This window comes from Heptranchias perlo, chromosome 15 (assembly GCF_035084215.1).
Source record: "Heptranchias perlo isolate sHepPer1 chromosome 15, sHepPer1.hap1, whole genome shotgun sequence".
NCBI classification, from domain to species: Eukaryota; Metazoa; Chordata; class Chondrichthyes; order Hexanchiformes; family Hexanchidae; genus Heptranchias; species Heptranchias perlo.
The window spans coordinates 50,176,405-50,196,534 of NC_090339.1; the positions used below are offsets into that span (position 1 = coordinate 50,176,405).

Consider the following 20,130-nt stretch of genomic DNA (forward strand, 5'->3'; position numbering starts at 1 on the left):
CTGGCTTGAAGTCAGAAAACTTGACAATTAAGCCTGATTTTGCAATATTGCAACACTTGATGCATGCATGCCCATGATTATGTAAATTGGGTATGTTCTCACTGGAAAAGAGAAGGTTGAGAGGAGATATGATTGCTGTTTTTAGGATTCTAAAGGGATTAGATGACGTAGACCATGACAAGCTATTTTATCTCATCCAGAACAGTAGAATCAGAGGACAGAGCCTGCGCTTGAAGCGGGGTAAATTCAAAACTAATCTGCAGAAACAATATTTCAGTGAGCAAGTGGTCAATCTATGGAACAGACTCATTAGGAAGACTGCGGAAGCAGTTAGTACATTCAAATGATCAATTTCTTTCAGACAATAACATTTTGGGATACTGTATTTGAGTAATTTGAAACATGACACATGGTAAGTGTAGCATGATTGGGAGGAAAAAGGTCACTTTGGACCTATGGTTCCCAAAGCTCTCCACCATTGGGGTTTTCCTTGCGCCATTTCCGGATCTAGACTAATTGATAGAGATTGATTGCTATGATTAGTCAACAATTTCATTATCGTTGTATCATGTGACTACCAGGATGGTGGAAGGCGAACTAGATGGACCTTGGTCTTTCTTCGTCTAGCAATTCCTATGTTCCTAAGACATGAACACACCTGCGTCCATAACGGACTGTTCCAAATTTTGCACTATCCAGTGGGAAAACAATGAATTGATTCCATGTCAATTGGTAACTTACCTGATGCATGTATGAACTACAAACTGGCTGATGTGCTGAAAAACCTAACAGTCACCTGGAAAAGTTCTCACATTAGAGCATGAGGTTAGCTCATTGCACTGCAGGCGTGTGAAGCATCAAACAGCAGTAGTCCCACTGGGATCGGATTATTAGCCCTCCAGTTTCCCTGATTTGTCAATGTGTAAGAATAATTAAGCATTTTGTTTTGCTGAGAAACTTTAACGACAAGCTTTCATAATTTGTCAGGATATACTGTCAAACTCCCCCAGGCCTGTAATGAAACCTTCCTGTGCACAGAATCTTGTGGAACTAATCGACATCAAAATATCTCAGAGGTGATATATCTTCTTGGATCTCCTGGAATAGTATCAGTATCATCTTGAATAGACATTGCTAAGTCCCATAGTGAACTTTCCAGTGTCTTGAGGTGCTTGCCAGACCTTTTTACTCTATCCTTTTCCCACTATCTATTCCCTCTTTCTAATACAACTATTCTCTTGAAAATTCAAGTTTGGCAGCAGCTAACCATTATTTCCTGATTTAATTTATCTTCTCTCCTGCTCTTTTCAACTTTGGTAGTGTCTTGCACTACTGGCCTTGACCCTTCATCTAGGTTTTTAAAAAAAGTGTTGCAATTATGCTGTATGTGGCCTTTAAGAATTCTCTGGCTGAGCTTCCATGATGGCGTAATGGCTGAATGCATAGCCCAGGTTGGAACCATGAAGGTCTCAGTTTTGATCCCCAGTTTGTGTTGAGCTAGCTGATCTCAGGACGGCTGGCTATGGGTTGCTACAATGGTACTTATCGCACTTTGGGCTAGGGTTTGCCTTTCCTCATCACGATACAGTGACTCCTGCTGGAATGCGTGCATTGAGTGGACGCAGGATCGGGCTCGCGTACGGCCACGTAGGCAAGGTTCTGCAGATTCCCTGTTGCCCATGGAGCCATAAGGCAGCATCTTTGGGAGGGTGAGCAGGAGAAAAATTGGAAAAGAAGATTTGATTACAGTGAATAGAAATGGGGGAGGGAAGAGGAACTAATCTTACGTGCAATCTGATTGTATCTGTGTTGACCCTAGATAATCCCTACTATTCCCATATACGGTAATTTTGCTTCATAGTGTTTTCAAAATGTGCATATTTAGAAAAGCAAAAGCTAAATCAGAAACAATAGTCTTTTTTGAACTTGAACGTTGAACTGGACCAGCCACATAAATACTGTGGCTACAAGAGCAGGTCAGAGGCTGGGTATTCTGTGGCGAGTGACTCACCTCCTGACTCCCCAAAGCCTTTCCACCATCTACAAGGCACAAGTCAGGAGTGTGATGGAATACTCTCCACTTGCCTGGATGAGTGCAGCTCCAACAACACTCAAGAAACTCAACACCATCCAGGACAAAGCAGCCCGCTTGATTGGCACCCCATCCTTCACCCTAAACATTCACTCCCTTCACTACCAGCGCACAGTGGCTGCAGTGTGTACCATCCACAGGATGCACCGCAGCAACTCGCCAAGGCTTTTTCGACAGCACCTCCCAAACCCACAACCTCTACCACCTAGAAGGACAAGGGCAGCAGGCACATGGGAACAACCCCACCTGCACGTTCCCCTCCAAGTCACACATCATCCCGACTTGGAAATACATCGCGTTCCTTCATCGTCGCTGGGTCAAAATCCTGGAACTCCCCACCTAACAGCACTGTGGGAGAACCTTCCCCACACTGACCGCAGCGGTTCAAGAAGGCGGCTCACCACCACCTTCTCAAGGGCAATAAACGCTGGCCTTGCCAGCGACCCCCATATCCCATGAACGAATAAAAAAGTTACTATGGTGAACACCAAGAATGATTCTTCCTGTGCTATCGGTGGTGTGAACAATTATGATTTTTTTATGTCAACTTCTTGTGGTAACTTTAACTGAGATAATTTTCTTTTAAACTTACAAAAGGTTTATTTATAAAACCACATAAAAATTGAAGCTGACTGACTGGGGAATGTTAAAAAAAACCTCTTACACAGGTGGTGAGTAAAAATATCCCCTGGTTGTTACCAAATGTGTCACGAAAATTTCCGCTGAATCTTCTACTGAAAGATTGCAATCTCATATCAGATCTTCTGGTGAACAAAGGGCAGATGACTAATGTCAAGGGAAAAATATCGAAATTGATAGTTTGATCACAAACGGTGAACTTCTTGTTAATCTGTCTGCCCTAGGTCAGTCAATATTATTTCAATTAAAATGATGGGATGGAATTAATTTATGTTAAATTGCTTCAGACTGTATTGTGATCAGAGTAGTTGTGTGCCTAGCAATGTGATGATACGGCCAGAAAACACTGTACTATGGATTGATTGTATTCCCAGTGATATCTCTGTAACTGCCTCCAGCCCTATAACCCTTCGAGAACTCTGTGTTCCTCCAATTCTGGCTTCATGTTCATCCCCAATTTTCTTTGCTCCTCCATTGGCGGCGGTGCCTTCAGCCATCTAGGCCCTAAGTTCTGGAATTCCCTTCCTAAACCTCTCCATCTCTCTCTCCTCCTTTAAGATGCTCTTTGAAACCTACCTCTTTGACCAATCTTTTGGGTCACCTGTCCTAATATCTCCTTATGTAGCTCAGTGTTAAATTTTGTCTGAAAGCTCTCCTGCGAAGCGCCTTGGGACATTTTACTACGTTAAAGGTGCTATGTAAATGCAAGTTGTTGGTATAATCTGCATCATCCTGTCAATAGCAAGCCATCATACTGGATCCTCAGATGGAGGGAACAGGTGTTAAAATCAAAAAGGGGCAGTTATCCAAAATCACTATTGCATACCTCCTGGAAGCCTGTGATAGAGTGGGATTGGTATGCTGTGGGGAGACCACACTGAGGGGAAGAGGTGAAAAATAAAGGTATAGAATACGAAAAAAAGTTAAATGTGACCATCACATTATTGTTTGCAATATTAGTGGACAAATGCTTAACATGTTTGTATGACATTCTTCTGTCTGCTATTTTAAAGCAGGTGTTAATTTGTTTATTTTAAATCAGTTAATTTCCCCTCGTTCTGATGTTTCATTAAACAGAGCGAATATTAATATTAATATTTTATTGATAAGAAAGAATGTGATTGTGAGACTATAGATATGTTTTTACATTATTCTAATACAGAACAAAGACAGAACAGTAATGTAGACGGATTTAGTTTAAACTATGTTCTCACAAATCCTAGCTTTTCCCCTCAATGACACTGATAACATTGGAGTTTCAGGGCTGAAGACATTGTACTGTAAGGATAGGTACCTATAGATTATTAAATAAATAAGCTAGTTGGATAATATTGAGCTAAAAAGGTTGTTGGATTAAAACACGTAGACTTTTAAATCACAGGCTTTTGATCACAGCGGGGGGGAAGTGTAAGAGGGGAGATTACTGCAATATAAAAGGCAATAGGTTCCTGTTGCTATAGAACATGACATCAAAGGTTTGTATAAAGCTATGGCTAGGGAAAAACACTATGTAGTAATCTTTTCAAAGAGCTATGTGTCATAAAACACCTGATGGTGTTGCATCCAGCAGGAATTAGACCATAAAAGAGAATGGTACAAAAGGAGATAGTGTTTAACTCAGTAGGAACTTTTGCCTACCTTCAAGACCAGGTAGGGCGAATAGGCTTGGATAAGCCATTCTTGTGATTTCCCCCTAGAAGTTCCCTGCACAGATGGTTTCAGACATGGAGCTAACTGTGTACTATTCTGTATGAAATGTTTAATGATGAATGTTTTGAAGCACAATATATGAAGTTAATTCTCAGACATATTACTGTCTCAAGCTTTACGAATCTGTTAAAAGGATAAGGAAGGAATTATCCAACAGTGAGCCTCAAATATTATTGCCAGGAGGAACTTATTCACAGGCTTCCCATATAAATGAAAGAAAACAGAAGTTACATGAGCCATGAAGATGATGCATTAATTGGAAACCAAACTCTCCCCCGGGAAGTGTGAAGGCATGTTGGAGTGTTGAGGAATGGCACACTTTCAACACCGACACCAAAGACCCAATTCTAACCCTGCCCATCCGGCAGGGACAATGGTGGTTGAGCGCTTCCTGCTGTGTTCCCAACAAGTTCCCACCCACCGCCATTTTAACCGCATTGTTTCTGGTTGCGGGGAAGATGCCCGCCAGAAGCAGATGGGGGTCTCATTAATATTTAAATGTTAGGGTCTGTTGACGTCCTTCAGACCCCCATGTGATTTTAATCCCAAGCCGAGCACGGTGTTGGGTCTGCCAGTGAAAACTGGCAGCAGGCAGCATTGTGGCCTGAAGAAGCTGAGGTAAGTGTCAATTTTTAATGTTTTTAAGGTTTCCTTGTAGGCCTGAAGGATCAGGAGTGCTCCCGGGACCCCACGGAAATCTTGGGCCTCCTCTGCCCTGGGCTTCCCTCCGCCTCTACTTACCACAGTGCTGGGGACTGTTGCCTTGGGTCCCCGGCTTCCTGCTCCCGCTGTCGGGTCATTCCCATCGGGTTTGGGTGGAAGCTCACCCTGGAGCATGGTAATGAGGCCCGGGAGTTAAAATGGCTCCAGCCTCACGGTCACTTCATGGGCACTTCCCGTTCGCCCTAGCCCCCGCACCGTCCACTCACACTCGAGTTAAAATCGGGGCTCAAGTGTCAGCATCAAGCACTCCAAGGTCAGGTGTAACATGGTTAAATACAGCGTAAAGTTCCCTCTATTCTGTCCAAACAATGTGCCTCAGTTCCAGTCTCAGAAGAGTACCCTTATTGCAACAGTGTGACATTTCTGAATTCATCCTGTATCCTCTCTAGTTGTCAATGTAGTACTAATTGGTACCAAATTAGAGGCTGTTTTGTGCTGTGGCTCTAGGCCAACTAGGAACTGGAATGAAATTCCTGAAACTGATTTCATGTAGGACCCTTACACCCAGTCAAGATTTTGATCTCATTAATCTAGGCTGGATTTGAACCATGGTCCCATTGGTGAAAAGCCAATACCTAACCCACTGCAAAACCTAGTACCCCCTTTAAGATTTATTTAAGTAAAGGCCCGAGAGTAGGTTGATTGTTTGCCTTCTTGGTGGATGAATGGATTCTGGTGTGAGGGGAAACAAACTAAATTTTTAAAAAGGACAGAAGTGCAAAATAGTTAATTGGATAGACAGCAAGATAAACAAATAGATAAATAAATACAGGAAGATAACACTTTGTTGTACTTAAGTGTCTTATTTTAATAAAAATGTGAAGACCAATAATATCAACTTAAAGTAAACACTTGGAGCTGACTTTGTCAGAGATTTACAGCTGTGTTATAAATTAGTTTGACATTTAAATTGACCTTTAAGAGTAATTTTGTCTTTTAAATCATATGTGGACAGTACAGTGAAAGCAATTCAGATTTTCCCCTTATCTTGATGTTTTCTGCTGTAATGGAAAGCAAGCTGCCACATCGCCACATCAAGAAGCTCTCAATGGAAGCACCATGCCTGAAAGGCAGGCTTAAAAGGAGCAGCTGGTTTCATTTAGGAACTAATAATCCAGCGCAACAGTAACTGTGTCTTCAAAAAATTCCAGCATCTCTCTGTTTCACTTCTAGACTGAACACAGTAAACACTCTCAGGTTTAAAAACCTAACTTTATATTTGATGGAGTATGAATTATCCAGTGTTCAGTCACATATCTACACGTCTATCACATTACACCACATGGAACAATGGAACTCCGGCCTGCAAATCCTAATGATCACCTAGTGATTTCCATAATTTTACAGCATTAACAGCTCATAGCTTACCAGGTTTATCCATGATGTGGAGATGCCGGTGATGGACTGGGGTTGACAATTGTAAACAATTTTACAACACCAAGTTATAGTCCAGCAATTTTATTTTAAATTCACAAGCTTTCGGAGGCTACCTCCTTCGTCAGGTGAACGATGTGAAAATGAAATCCTCGAGATGAAATCGCATTTATAATTCACAGAACAATGCTTGGTGATTACAGACAGTTTTTTCAACTGCCCGTTGCCAAGGCAATCAGTGTGCAGACAGACAGGTGTTACCTGCCAGGTCTCACAGAATATACAAATCACCAAAAAAAAACAACAAACAAAAAAAAACAGAGATAGAGAGGTAGAAACATAGAAAAGACAGCAACTGACCCGTTATATTAAAAACAGATAACATTTGTTCGCTGGTGGGGTAACGTGTAGCGTGACATGAACCCAAGATCCCGGTTGAGGCCGTCCTCATGGGTGCGGAACTTGGCTATCAATTTCTGCTCGACGATTTTGCGTTGTCGTGTGTCTCGAAGGCCGCCTTGGAGTACGCTTACCCGAAGGTCGGTGGATGAATGTCCATGACTGCTGAAGTGTTCCCCGACTGGGAGGGAACCCTCCTGTTTGGCGATTGTTGCCATAGTTGCAAATAGTTATTTATTAATTTCTTGGAAGTGTTTTATTATTTTTTCTCTATCCCTTCTGTTGATGCTAGGACCCATCCTGGCCATGATGGCTGGCATAAAAGCTGCTCCCAGTCCTTTGCCAAGGGGATTAATACAAGGTAACTCTCCCTTCCATTTTTCTTCCCTCTGTGTGACAAAGGGTCTGTCTTCACTCAGCCCTTCCCCACGATGACACAGCTGAGATAGGAAACTCACCATACATGGAACAGCGGGCACAAAGCCACATCCTACCAAACCTTAATACAGGGCATTGAAACTTTAACACATAGCTCTGCAATTCCAGATCATTTCGATTGTTACTATTTCTTTTAATAAACTGAGTCTGTTACAAAACACTTATTATTTGAGTAACATTGATATTTCCAGGCCCAGCTCTAGCCGTGGGTTCTGTACTCCAGGTGTTGCCCTGTGCTTTTCTTTTCTCAGGACTTGGAGACCAACTGTGTGTTTCTAGCATTTCCTGTTTTCATTTCAGGCCTAATGCCTTTTGCCATCTTACTATTTTGCACATTCTTTTGTACTTCTAATGTCTTTGCATTGCCTCACTGAGTAGATCTTATATATCATCTAACAGGTTCCTGCTTCTCTATCAAGTAGTTTTCAGGTCATTCAACCCATTAACTTCCTCTCCATGACTGAAGTATCTGTAGTCCTTTTTTATTTCTCCCTCCTTTTTTTTTCTCTTTTCCAAACTATAAAGGACTTGTTTATCTTCCAGTTTCTGTTCTGAAGAAGGGTATACACCCGAAACGATAACCTGTCTTTTCCCTTGACCGATGCTGATGGACCTAATGTGTATTTCCAGCACTTTCTGTTTTATTCCATGAAAGATATGAGTGAAAAAAATGCACATGTGCACAACAATGGTCCCTCTCCACGTGGAATCATAGAATCTTACAGTGCAGAAGGAGGCCATTCAGCCCATCGTGTCTGTGCCGGCTCTTTGAAACAGCAATCCAATTAGTCCCACTCCCCAGCTCTTTCCCCATAGCCCTGCAAATTTTTCCTTTTCAAGTATATATCCAATTCCCTTTTGAAAGTTACTATTGAATCTGCTTCAACCACCCTTTCAGGTAGTGCATTCCACTGCGTAAAAATATTTCTCCTAATCTCCCCCAGTTCTTTTGACAATTATATTAAAATTACAATGCATGCTTTCAACGTCGATGGTTTTCGTGTTGCACAATGAACTATATAACTGCAACATTATTCCATCAGATTTGCTTGGAATTAGTGTTTTTCTAACTGGAAAAGTTGGTTTCACAGTGCTTTAGCTTCACATCAGTTGCACTGTACTTGAAGTATTGTATTGAATCAGTACACTGGAAAAAAATACAAATATTACAGAGGATACAGTGAAGCAGAACAAGACTGCTCCCAAGTGTAAAGGAGATGAACAGAATTCTTCGTCTACTGTGGAATATCTCCCCTGCCACGTTTTGCCTTTTTTTCCCCGGAATTCAGCTTTTGATCCGGCTGGTGCTCTGATCAACGTGTGTTTTAAGTGTCAGCATTTACAAATGTTAATTCCTAGTATAGTGAACACGGCCTCAGAGTTAAGCTTTTCCCATTTAAAATTACAACAAAGTATCTTTTTGTTTGTTTAATGTGTCAGTGAGCTGAGCGCACTGGCTAGTTATTGTATTTGTCAGCAAGTGCTAGACTCACCAGCATTTTAAACACACTCAGGGATACAACACTATGGGGGAAAAATTGGATAAGGCCTATTATTGGGGTAGCCTGCGCCCGATGGCCCCTGCGCAGGCAGGACAAGACATTCGTCAGGCCTGTGGACTTACCTTCAAGCAGCGTTAAAAAGTAGGCCTTACACAATGATTCAAGTAAATGTGCACTTTCCACCAGCAGGGGGGAACCCCAATCTCTTAAAGGGAGGATGTCTCTTAAAATCTCTTAAAAATAGCCGGTACCTGTTATTTGCTAAAAATAACAGTCTGCTGTCTGTACGGGGTCTGAACGGAGATCAGACATCGCACATGTAAAACACAGATGCAGGTCCCGTTCCTATGTTTACAAACTGTTTATTTATTTTAAAACATTGAATAAAGGTTGCGCATCACTAAATCCCACATCCTCCAATCTGCACGCCAGACCTCACCAATCTGTCGATCTGAGTTTGTACCAGGCCTGTGAGAGTGCATGCACCAGGGTTCTCTGCTGATGCACTAGAGGCCTTGGTGCAAGAGATGGACAGAAGGAGGGGCATCCTATATCTGTGGTGGGGGGGAAGGGGGTGGGGTTGCAAGAGGCCCTCCAGTCATACACCCACAAGGGAATAGGAGGCAGAGGGGGACAAAGTCTATGCCAGGCGCACAGCACCACGAACATGGATGCAGTACAGGAAGAAGTTCAATGCTTTGACACAAATGGTCAAGTTGAGTGAGGTCAACTGTCAAGTGGCATCTCCTACCAACTGCACCACTAGCCGCATCCACTGATCCATGCACAACATCCCAATCACCCACATACCAACAAACTCTTTCCATCAGTACTCAACTCTTCCAATCAGATACTTTCTCTCACCCTTACATATTATCACTGTTGCAAGCCGCCCACCCACAACTCACAGGCCACACACACTGGCAGCTTTTCAACCATGACAGGCACATCACCATGACACACGTCCCGCTTTCTTGCAGGAGAAGGTGGTGCATAACAGGAGGCAGCAAGTGGCCGTGGCAATTAGCCCCTGGAGCCTGTTCCACCATTCAATGAGATCATGGTTGATCTGCGACCTAACTCCAGATACCCGCCTTAGCCCCATATCCCTTAATACTCTTGGATCACAGAAATCTATCAATCTCAGTTTTAAAATGATCAATTGAGCTAGCATCAACTACCGTTTGCAGAAAAGCGTTCCAAACTCCTACCACCCTTTGCGTGTAGAAGCGTTTCCTAACTTGTGGAGAGTCCGGCAGCCGGAGCGAGTGAGGAGAATCACCGGGGCCCCGGGGTGCGGGCGGAGGAGCGAGGGCCCGAGACTGTTTGATGTGTTCCGGCCCTCGGTTGTAAGGGGAGAGATACAAAAGGGTCCAGAGGGGCAATTTTTTCACTCAAAGGGTGGTGAGTGTCTGGAACGAGCTGCCAGAGGCAGTAGTGGAGGCGGGTACAATTTTGTCTTTTAAAAAGCATTTGGACAGTTACATGGGTAAGATGGGTATAGAGGGATATGGGCCAAGTGCAGGCAACTGGGACTAGCATAGTGGTATAAACTGGGCGACATGGACATGTTGGGCCGAAGGGCCTGTTTCCATGTTGTAAACTTCTATGATTCTATCTTCATCCCTTCACGTCCTGGCTCTAAATGTTAGGCTATGTCCCCTAGTCCTAGTATTCAAATATAGGAGACCTCCAAAAACAGTTTCAAATGCATCAACAGCCAGAAGCAATAATCCAGCCACTAACCTGTAACTCCTGCATGATCCCCTTAAATAGCGCTGGTGGGTGGCCCTCCAGGCATTCTTAGACATGTTCAGATGGTCGTGGTTAAGACTGTGTGTTGAGTGGAGCGTTAAGTCCCAAAATGGTGTCTATTGCTTTAAATCAGCGTTGCACACTGATTGTATCCATTTTCTCCCTACTTTACACGCAGTCGGCATTCGGTTTTTGTGCATGCACTAATACCTATACCAAGATGGCATCCGGCGCACGTCACGCTGGAAACGTGCGTGCGCAGCCAAGATGCCATCTTGACACTTTGGGAGGTCGCGTAGAGCCGAAACAACGGGCACTACACAGTCCAATTTCTAGCCCCGTAATTTTAAACTCGAGTTTTAAATAGGAAAACTCTGTTGGACCAGTACTTTAAGTGCTTAGGCTCTGTTCACCATACAATGTTGTAAAATATTGGGGGGGGAGGCGATTGGGAGGGAGGTGGGGGCAATCAGGAGGGGGATGAGCGGGGGCTGACAACGGTCTTCGGGACGGCTGTAGAGCGGGGAGGAGAACTCCTGTTCCTCCCAGCTCCACATTCAGGTAAGTATTTTTTTAAAAACGTACCTGTTTGGTGGCAGCTTTCAGCGGTCCCTTCAAGGACCATCGGTCAGGCCGCAGGTAGACATGATTATCCTGAACGCAGCCGGCCTGGCTCCGGCTGCATTCATGGTAGCCCAATTTGGGTAGGGGAACTCAAACAGGTATTTTGCCCCCTATTTTGCACAGGCAAAGGGCCTAAGGCCTGTATCCAGCGCAAGCCCTGAACGCCTCTTTCTGCCTTTACTAATGTAATGGGTGGCGCACTTCAGCAGGGGAATGTGCATGTGCATGCTGCGTGCCTTATTGGATGCTTTGGTGCCCATTTAATGCCTGTAAAACGGCGCAGCATCAACCAATTTCTGGACCTGTGACCCTCACCCTGTGGTTTTGTTCAATTTGGGCTCAGTCTTTCCGCTAGCAGTAGTTTTTAATCTTGAGCACTGAGGGTCAGTCAGCTACTTGTGGTTAATATTTGATGTTGTCAATGCTGAATAATAAGCGATTGCAACATATTCAACTCCAACTTTACCAAGAAACGATTAACAATCGATTACTGGAAAATTACACAGTTAATCTCTTAATAATATTTTAAGTGCACAATTCTGGTGCAATGTCAGTCGAAGAATGAATAATTGCTCATACATTTCTTTTGCCAATTTTTACCTCTTTTCTTCCCTCTTCTGAAAGTGCTGACTCTTGCCGGGATTTAGTTCCACAATCCTCCGGTACATTACGATGTGGCATTTCTTAACGTCTGAGCCTAATCAGCGAGTGTCTGTAGGCTATTCAACTATGGGGGGTATCACTGCTAAGGCTAATCCTGCCCTCATCTGATATCCAGCAGAGGCGATTGAATAATGAGTAGAAGTGGAAACACTTTCTATTTTTTCCCTCTTTAGCTGAAGGGCACTGAAGCCAATTGTTACACCAGCACTGCTAAAAATCAGCTAAGTCAACAGAGCCTTTCTACTGAACCAGGAACCTTCATGTGTGTATAGTCTGCTACCACAACACTAATACATTGGGGGGGAATAGTTATTTATTGCATTCCAGTGGGTTACTATTCAATATTAGAAATGCTCCGAAACTCTCATCAGTCTCTGAAGTAATGTGATAGAAAGTACAGATGTACAATAGCAAAACTCTTCGGACAGCTTTAGTAAAAACAAAGTTAACCGCTGATATCGGTATAACGTTTTGTGTAAAAATCGTTCTTTGGCCAAAAAAAGAATGTTAATTAGCAGAAAATTGTATTAGAATATTAGATTGCATTCCATAAATGGTAAAGTGTAATGAAAAGAGTTGTACAGCAAGCAGCCCTACATGCTAGTTCATTAAATTAGAGGTGTTAACTTTTCCTGCATTGTCCCCAAATCTTCTTTTAGCTGCAGCTCAGACTGAATTTAACAATCTGAGCCAGCTGATGTACTATCAATACAAGTACATTACTAACCTGGGAGGAGAGTGGGGAGTGGAGAGGGTGATCGGTTTCAAACGCATGTTTTAAAAGTGGAGGAAACTCTGAGGTTGCAATACTACTAGACACATTCTATTCCTCTAAGGTGGACATACGTGTCACTTCCAACTACAAACAGGTTAACCTCTGTCCAAATTTAAAAATTACAATCGTAGGTTCCATTTTATCAGACGAAACAGTGAAGTAGACGCACTGGAATAACAAAAGGAGATTGACCTTGGAATGCTCCTGTTCTCTATCATTGCAGCCAGAGAGACTGGCCTACCGTTGAGACTGGTTCTGTTTAGACCGGCCAGGCTGATCAGTGACTGGCCATTTGTAATTTTATTTAAAGTTTGGTATTTTTTGTTGTTGCTCATCTTTAGAAATAACACAACAGGGACTGATATTTGGCTGCAGAATGAGGAGGAGAAGCCTACTTCTTGGCTCCTGACATTTTATCTATAAAACTTGAATACTCCATTAAGTGCAACCTTATCAGTTCTGAGCACTACATTGATAAAGTGGTGTTTGACACTTGGTACCCCAGAAACTTGAGCAGAGGAGTCCTATATTAATCACCTACTCTTAAGCCCCACCATGATTAGCTCTGTGTCTTATCTTTGTGTAATTTACTTTCACAATGAACCAAAACAATTTTTAAGTTATAGATTGTGAAGCTCTTTAATGAGAATTACTTCTAAGAATGTAAATATAATCCTGCAAGACTTTCCCATCGGGAACAAGGATAGCCTCGAGCACGATTTAGGATAGTTTTATGAGTTTTTCAGTGCTTGTCTTTGAAACAAATAATCCTTCAAATTTCCTCCCCTCTTTTCCTGAAGGTAGCACATGGCTCCACGTACATCTGCCATCCATCAGTACTTCATTTTTATTGGTAGGCTGTTCAAGCATTGGAGGGCACCACTGTCAATTAATCCTGTCCTTAACCAAAATCTACAGCATAGCAGGAGTCACTAGACGGTGATCAGGAGTGGGAACTCCCCGGCTAATTTCCTCCCACCTCCCCCCTCCTTAGCTCATGGGTGCTGAGGCCAGTTGTAGTGAACTATTCTTTCTATGGCTAAGACGAGCCAACTCAGCACAGGGTGTAGATCTTTATGTTTGTACAGCTTAGTGGGTGTCGTTAAACTGGACATAGCTTTGTATGTAACATACAATTTAAAATAATTTGCACTGTACTGCATTCCAATTTAGTGGAAAACTTACTGACCCAATACATAGTGACAATGAAATATCAGCTCCAATATTCTGTTGCATAATTCGTTACACATTTTAATTAGTGATGAAGATTTACTTTTTTTAAACTGGTTAGGACTTTCAGTTTTTTTATTCTCTCAGTAGATAAGTGGTCTAAACTCTGCTTGGTTGAAGCAGTAGGATACAATAGCCCAGTGATAATGGAACTGGGCTGATAATCCAATGAGTCCAATTCCTATCACGGCAAGTTGTGAAAATGAATTCATAAATTTTCTGGAGATTGCCATATTACGGTGCACCAGAAAATATGCATGAAAGTTGTTGGATTGTTGCCAAAACTCAATTGGTTCACTAACACGAGGGGAACCTGCCACCCATACCCAGTTTGGCCCACGTCTGACTCTGCATAGTTGACTCTTAATGCCCTCAGGGCAACTAGGGATGGGCAGTATATACTGCTTTACCAGTGATATCCATTTCCAAAGACAAATAAAAAAATAACAAGGCCATGCATGAGGCTATAGTTTGGGCTGTAAACCAAGTAAAATGTATAATTGACTATGTAGGACTGAACAGCTCAAATGATTCACTCAATAGAACACAGTTCAGGACTTCTCCATTCGCTTAGTAGATATGTCAAGTATTCTTATAAGTGGGCTAAACTCTGCTTGGTCTATGCTTCTATAAATAAGATTATTTTTCCTTGTTCAGTGTTTGTAATAAAAATGTGACTACTTGAGGCCGAGATTAATTTTGATTTTAAAAGATCCTCTAAAATTTTTCAAATTATTCAGAAATCCATTTTTATATTTTGTAAATATGTGAGACAATAGTTATCTTTTCCTGTAGTCCTGATTCATTTCAACAAGATTTTAATTATTGCCATTCATGCTTGACCACATTGTTAATGTAGATACCTCATTTCAAATGAAAATCAAGCAACAGATATGAACATCTTAGCACATTTATATATAAATAAAATTAAAGGCAACTGTTACGAAACCCAAAAATAACTTTTAAAATTAAATATTTCAGACAGTGTAATCAGAAAAATGGTATCTAAATGGAGTAGTGGTAAATATGCGCTTCAAAATGTTTCCTTGCTGCTAGCTTAAAATAAGAAGTAGAAAAATATCAAAACTCACCATTTGACTGCATGCCGAGTGTCACATTGCTTAAAACAATCAGCCAGATCAAGTACATCATCTCTGGGAGTACTTGTCCTTTCAACGAGTATTGACTAGCCATTTTGTGATTGCTGAGAAATTTTAGAATCTTAAACACTAGGCATTTTTAATTCCATTCCGTATCAGACCTGCATGCAGCAGTTTTCTTCTGTGGTCTGATAATAGGCGTCTCTTCAGTTGAGCAGTTTCCTCCTCCCTCGCTCTTTTTCTCCCTTTAGATGTAATATTTCCTGTGTCTTGTCGTAGGCGATGAATGTACACGCTATTTCATTTAAAATGTTTTCCAAGTAGCGTTGAGGTTTGGTGTTTCCACATGCTGCACAAATGAACAATAGGACATGAAGCCACAGCCGCTATTTCCTTCTCCACCTCTCTTCCTCTCTGACCCACCATCAAGGTGTCAGTCGGCCTGTTCAGGAGGAAAATAGAAAGCAGGGTCTGGGGTGGGGCGGGGGGTGGAGGTGAGCAATCAAGAAAGCAGGAAAGCCCAATTACACTTGCACGTATCCTAGAATCATACAGCACAGTAAGAGGCCATTCTGCCCATCGTACCTGTGCTGGCTCTTTGAAAGAGCTATCCAATTAGTCCCACTCCCCTGCTTTTCCCCCATACCCCTGCAAATTTTTCCTTTTCAAGTATATATATCTAATTTCCTTTTGTAAGTTACTATTGAATCTGCTTCCACCACCCTTTCAGGGAGTGCATTCCAGATCATAACAACACGCTGCGTAAAAAAAATTCTCCGCATCTCCCCCCTGGTTCTTTTGCCAATCATCTTAAATCTGTGTCCTCTGGTTACCGACCCTCCTGCTAATAGAACCAGTTTCTCCCTACCTACTCTATCAAAACCCTTCATAATTTTGAACATCTCTATTAAATCTCCCCTTAACCTTCTCTGCTCGAAGGAGAACAATCCCAGCTTCCAGTTAGTTAGTTCAGTTAGTTACAGATCAGCGCTGCCTGGCAACAAGGTTTCTGCTAACACTTGGAACTGGGGCAGAAGGCACTGCACTACAGGATACATTGGGTGAAATGCAAGTGGACAGGGCGGTTTTATTTTCACTTTGACATTTTGCCTTACATCTTTTAATGTCCAGGTTATTCGGGTCAGTAAACCTATCTGAATATTGTTTTCCTTTACAATAGCTTTTCTAATAGTTCAACCTTATTGGCCTGAAGTCTCAGTACATTGCCAGAACCATTTTGAAACCTGGAGTAAAACATTTAAAGGAATATCTTCCTATTACTGCCAACTAACACTGAGATCAAATACCAGCATTTATAAGACACCTTCAGTGAACAGCTGATTAACAAAATGTCATGGAAATTACTATCATTTCTGGCATTAGACATATTTAGAAACCTTTTTCTCTCCGCCTCTCCTGAAGTTGCTGATTCCTGTTAGAGTATGATTCTATGGGTGCAGGACACCCTCCAACACTTTCCCCAAATGACTTCATAAACAGTATGTGCTGGCAAGCTTTTGAACATGGGTGTCAGCACAATCAAGCCTGGGGCTCTCCTCACCCAAGCTTTGCACATGCATTTTCCAGCAAAGGTCACTGGTGACAATCAGAAGTGGGAACCCTGCTGATTTTCCTTCCCCCGCCCAAGGATACTGAGGCCATTTGAACTGCTCCTCCTGCAATCCCAGTTGATATCAACGAACTCAACACAGGCCAGGAATCAAACCTGGGACTTTGTGCTCTGTACTGCCTTTACCAAATGAACCGATACTTTCTAAGTGCCTGTCTTTAAGTGTCCTATGTACTATAAATTGTTAGGGTATTCCTGATCATTCAGAAATGGCTTTTGTCAATGCAGGAATCAAACCTCTAAGCCTCCGTCAGAATCACCTGGTCAACAGAAGCAGTGTGAGCTTCCTTATCAGTGTCTGCGCTGTTGCATAAGTGGATGGAATAGCTCTAATAATTTGAGAAACCTTGGAAGTTCTGGAAACAGTCAAAAGAAGTTATTCTAACCCTTTTTGCATCATGATTGAGGCCATATTTGGAATATTCAATGCAATGTTGGGTACCCTACCCTCAAAAGGACATTCACTGATGCACTGAAGAAGAGTGACAAGAATAATTCTGGGACTTGGAGCATTAAATTATAAGGAGAGATTCACAGGACTGAACTCAATACCATTGGAGAAAAGAAGACTGCAGGGAGACATGATGCAAATCTTTAGATGTTAAGAGGCTAGAGGGTGTAGATATAAATAGGCAAAAGCAAAATACCGCGGATGTGGAAATCTGAAATAAAAGCAGAAAATACTGGAAATACTCAGCAGGTCAGGCAGCAACTGTAGAGAGAGAAACAGAGTTTATGTTTCAGGTTGATAACCTTTCTTCAGAACTGGAAGAAGTTGGAGATTTAATCGTTTTTAAGCAAGTACAGAGTCAGGGGGAGGGGAGGAAAGAACAAAAGGGAAGGTCTGTGATAGGGTAGAGGGCAGGAGTGATTAAATGACAAAAAGGATGAAGGTGCAAGTCAAAAGGGGTTGGTAATGGGACAAGTAAAGAAACAAAAGATGGGTCTAGAGGAGTTGTAAATGGCAACAGCAGGACCATTACCAGCACCTGCTGTTCAAAAAATGGGAGAAGCGGTAATGATCTGATGTTATTGCAAACAATGTTGAGTCTGGAAGGTTGTAAAGTTGCTAATCGAAAAATGAGGTGCTGTTCATCGAGCTTGCGTTGAGCTTCATTAGAACAGTGTAGGAGGCCGAGGACAGAGAGGTTAGAGTGGGAATGGGACAGAGAATTAAAATGGCAAGCAACCGGAAGCTCAGGGTCACGCTTGCGGACTGAACGGGGGTCTTCAGCAAAGCGATCACCCAGTCTGCGTTTGGTCTCTCCAATGTAGAGGAGACTGCATCGTGAGCAGCAATTGCAGTATACTAAATTGAAAGAAGTACAAGTATATCACTGTTTCACCTGGAAGGTGTGTTCGGGGCCCTGGACAGTGGGAAAGAAGGTGGTGAAAGGGCAGATGTTGCATCTCCTGTGCTTGCAGGTGCTGTGGGAAGGAGAGTGGGTGTTGGGGGTGATGAAAGAGTGGACCAGGGTGTCACGGAGGGAATGGTCCCTTCGGAATGCTAATCAGGGAAGGGAGGGGACGAAGTGTTTGGTGGTGGCATCGTGCTGGAGGTGGCAGAAATGGCGGAGGATGCCCTCTACCCTATCACAGACCTTCCCTTTTGTTCTTTCCTCCCCTCCCCCTGACTCTGTACTTGCTTAAAAATGGTTGAATATGGAGGCTGGTGAGGTGGAAGGTGAGGACAAGGGGGACCCTATCGGGGTTCTGGGAGAGAGGGGAAGGGGTGAGGGCAGAAGTGGGGGAAAGAGGACGGACACGATCGAGTGCCCTGTCATCCACAGTGGAGGGGAATCCTCGGTTGAGGAAAAAGGAAGACATACCGGAAGTACTGGTGTGGAAGGTGGCATCGTCAGATCAAAAGTGATGGAAATGGAGAAACTGAGAGAATGGAACAGAATCCTTACAGGAAGCAGGGTGGGAGGAAGTGTAATCAAGGTAGCTGTGGGAGTCGGTGGGCTTACAGTAGATATTGGTTGACAGCCTATCCCCAGAAATGGAGGCAGAGAAGTCGAGGAAGGGAAAGGAAGAGTCGGAGATGGACCAGGTGAAGGAGGCGTGGAAATTGGAAGCAAAGTTGATGAAATTTTCCAGTTCGAGGTGAGAGCAGGAAACGGCACCGATACAGTCATCAATGTACCAGACAAAAAAGTGAGGGAGGAGACCTGAGTAGGACAGGAACAAAGAATGTTCCACATATCCCACAAACAGGCAGGCATAGCTAGGATCCATATGGATTACCATAGTGACACCTTTGATTTGGAGGAAATGAGTGTAGTCAAAGGAGAATTTGTTCAATGTAAGATCAAGTTCAGCTAGGCGGAGGAGGGTGGTGAAAGATGGGGACTGGTTGGGCCTCCATCCGAGGAAAAAGCGGAGGGCCTGCAGGCTGTCCTGGTGGAGGATGGAGGTGTAGAGGGACTGGACATCCATAGTGAAAAGGAGATGGTTAGGGCCAGGAAAGTGGAAACTGTTAAAGTGGCGGAGGGCGTCGGAAGCATCGTGGATGTAGGTCAGAAGAGACTGGACAAGGGAAAAAGAGTGGAGATAGGAATAAATAACATTTGTGTAATAAATCAGCACTTGACTACACTATAAGCACAGAGCTAGAGGGCACAGGTTTAAGTTTGAAGGTCGGAAGAAAGTTTATCCCAACAGAATAATGAATACTATGAGACTGAGTTCATAAATTCTTTTAAAAAGCAAGTCGATAAATGTCTGATTGGGAGTGGATTTGATGGTGTATAACTGAATTTATCAAGCACATACAACACAATGGTTCCTATTCTGCTGGGGCTGGGGAGGAATATATTACAATGGAGGACAGCAGACCAGAGATGAATAATGTATATATGAGGATCATATCTCACAATCCTTTGTGTGAAGAAATTGCTCCTGGGTTTGTTTAGGATGTCCCAAAGCGCTTTACAGACAATGAAGTACGTTTGAAGTGTAGTCACCGTTGTAATGTAGGAAACGTGGCACTCAATTTTGCACACAGCAAGGCCTACAAACAGCGCTGCGCTAATGACCAGATAATCCAATAAATGCAGCAATTTTTCCCCTTGGTGACTGCACATACTCAATTTTGGATTAATGATGTATCAGAAAATTTGGGTCTTTATTATAATCAAAGCCAAACAGAAGGAATCGCAGCATATGTTTCACAAAACTCCCAGAAAACCCTATGTACCATGTAATAAAAATTAAATCTGACTTATTTGCTTACCATAAAGCAGCAACTCCTAGTGAAAGTTTTAAAAACTACTAGTCCTGGGCGTCAGCATTCCCTCCTCTGAAATACAATAATCTCTAAATCATACGCTGGGGGAAACAAACGCGTAATGTAGCACACACTGCAAAGAAGGCGTGTCTTTATAACCAGGACTCGGATCATGAGTATAGTATGTCAACAGATGTTTTAATCCAGCTGTGCCCCACTTCCAACCTTCTCCAAACACGGTGCCCAA

At 42.8% G+C, this 20,130-nt stretch overlaps 1 protein-coding gene across 4 annotated transcripts in view; it reads right to left on the minus strand.

Moving 5' to 3' along the window:
* LOC137333086 (cytokine receptor common subunit gamma-like) overlaps positions 1–20,123 on the minus strand; it is a 53,019-nt gene extending 32,896 nt beyond the window's left edge. For 2 of the 4 annotated variants that reach the window (XM_067997206.1, XM_067997209.1), the window contains exons 1-2: positions 19,890–20,123; positions 15,016–15,373 (exon numbers count right to left, since the gene is read on the minus strand). In XM_067997206.1, the coding sequence (XP_067853307.1) occupies positions 15,016–15,118 (103 nt within the window). In that variant the 5' untranslated portion in view covers positions 15,119–15,373; positions 19,890–20,123. Of the gene's footprint in view, positions 1–15,015; positions 15,496–19,889 lie in introns of all 4 variants that reach the window. The other 2 variants (XM_067997207.1, XM_067997208.1) reach the window with 2 other exon arrangements.
* Between the last annotated feature and the right edge of the window lie 7 nt (positions 20,124–20,130).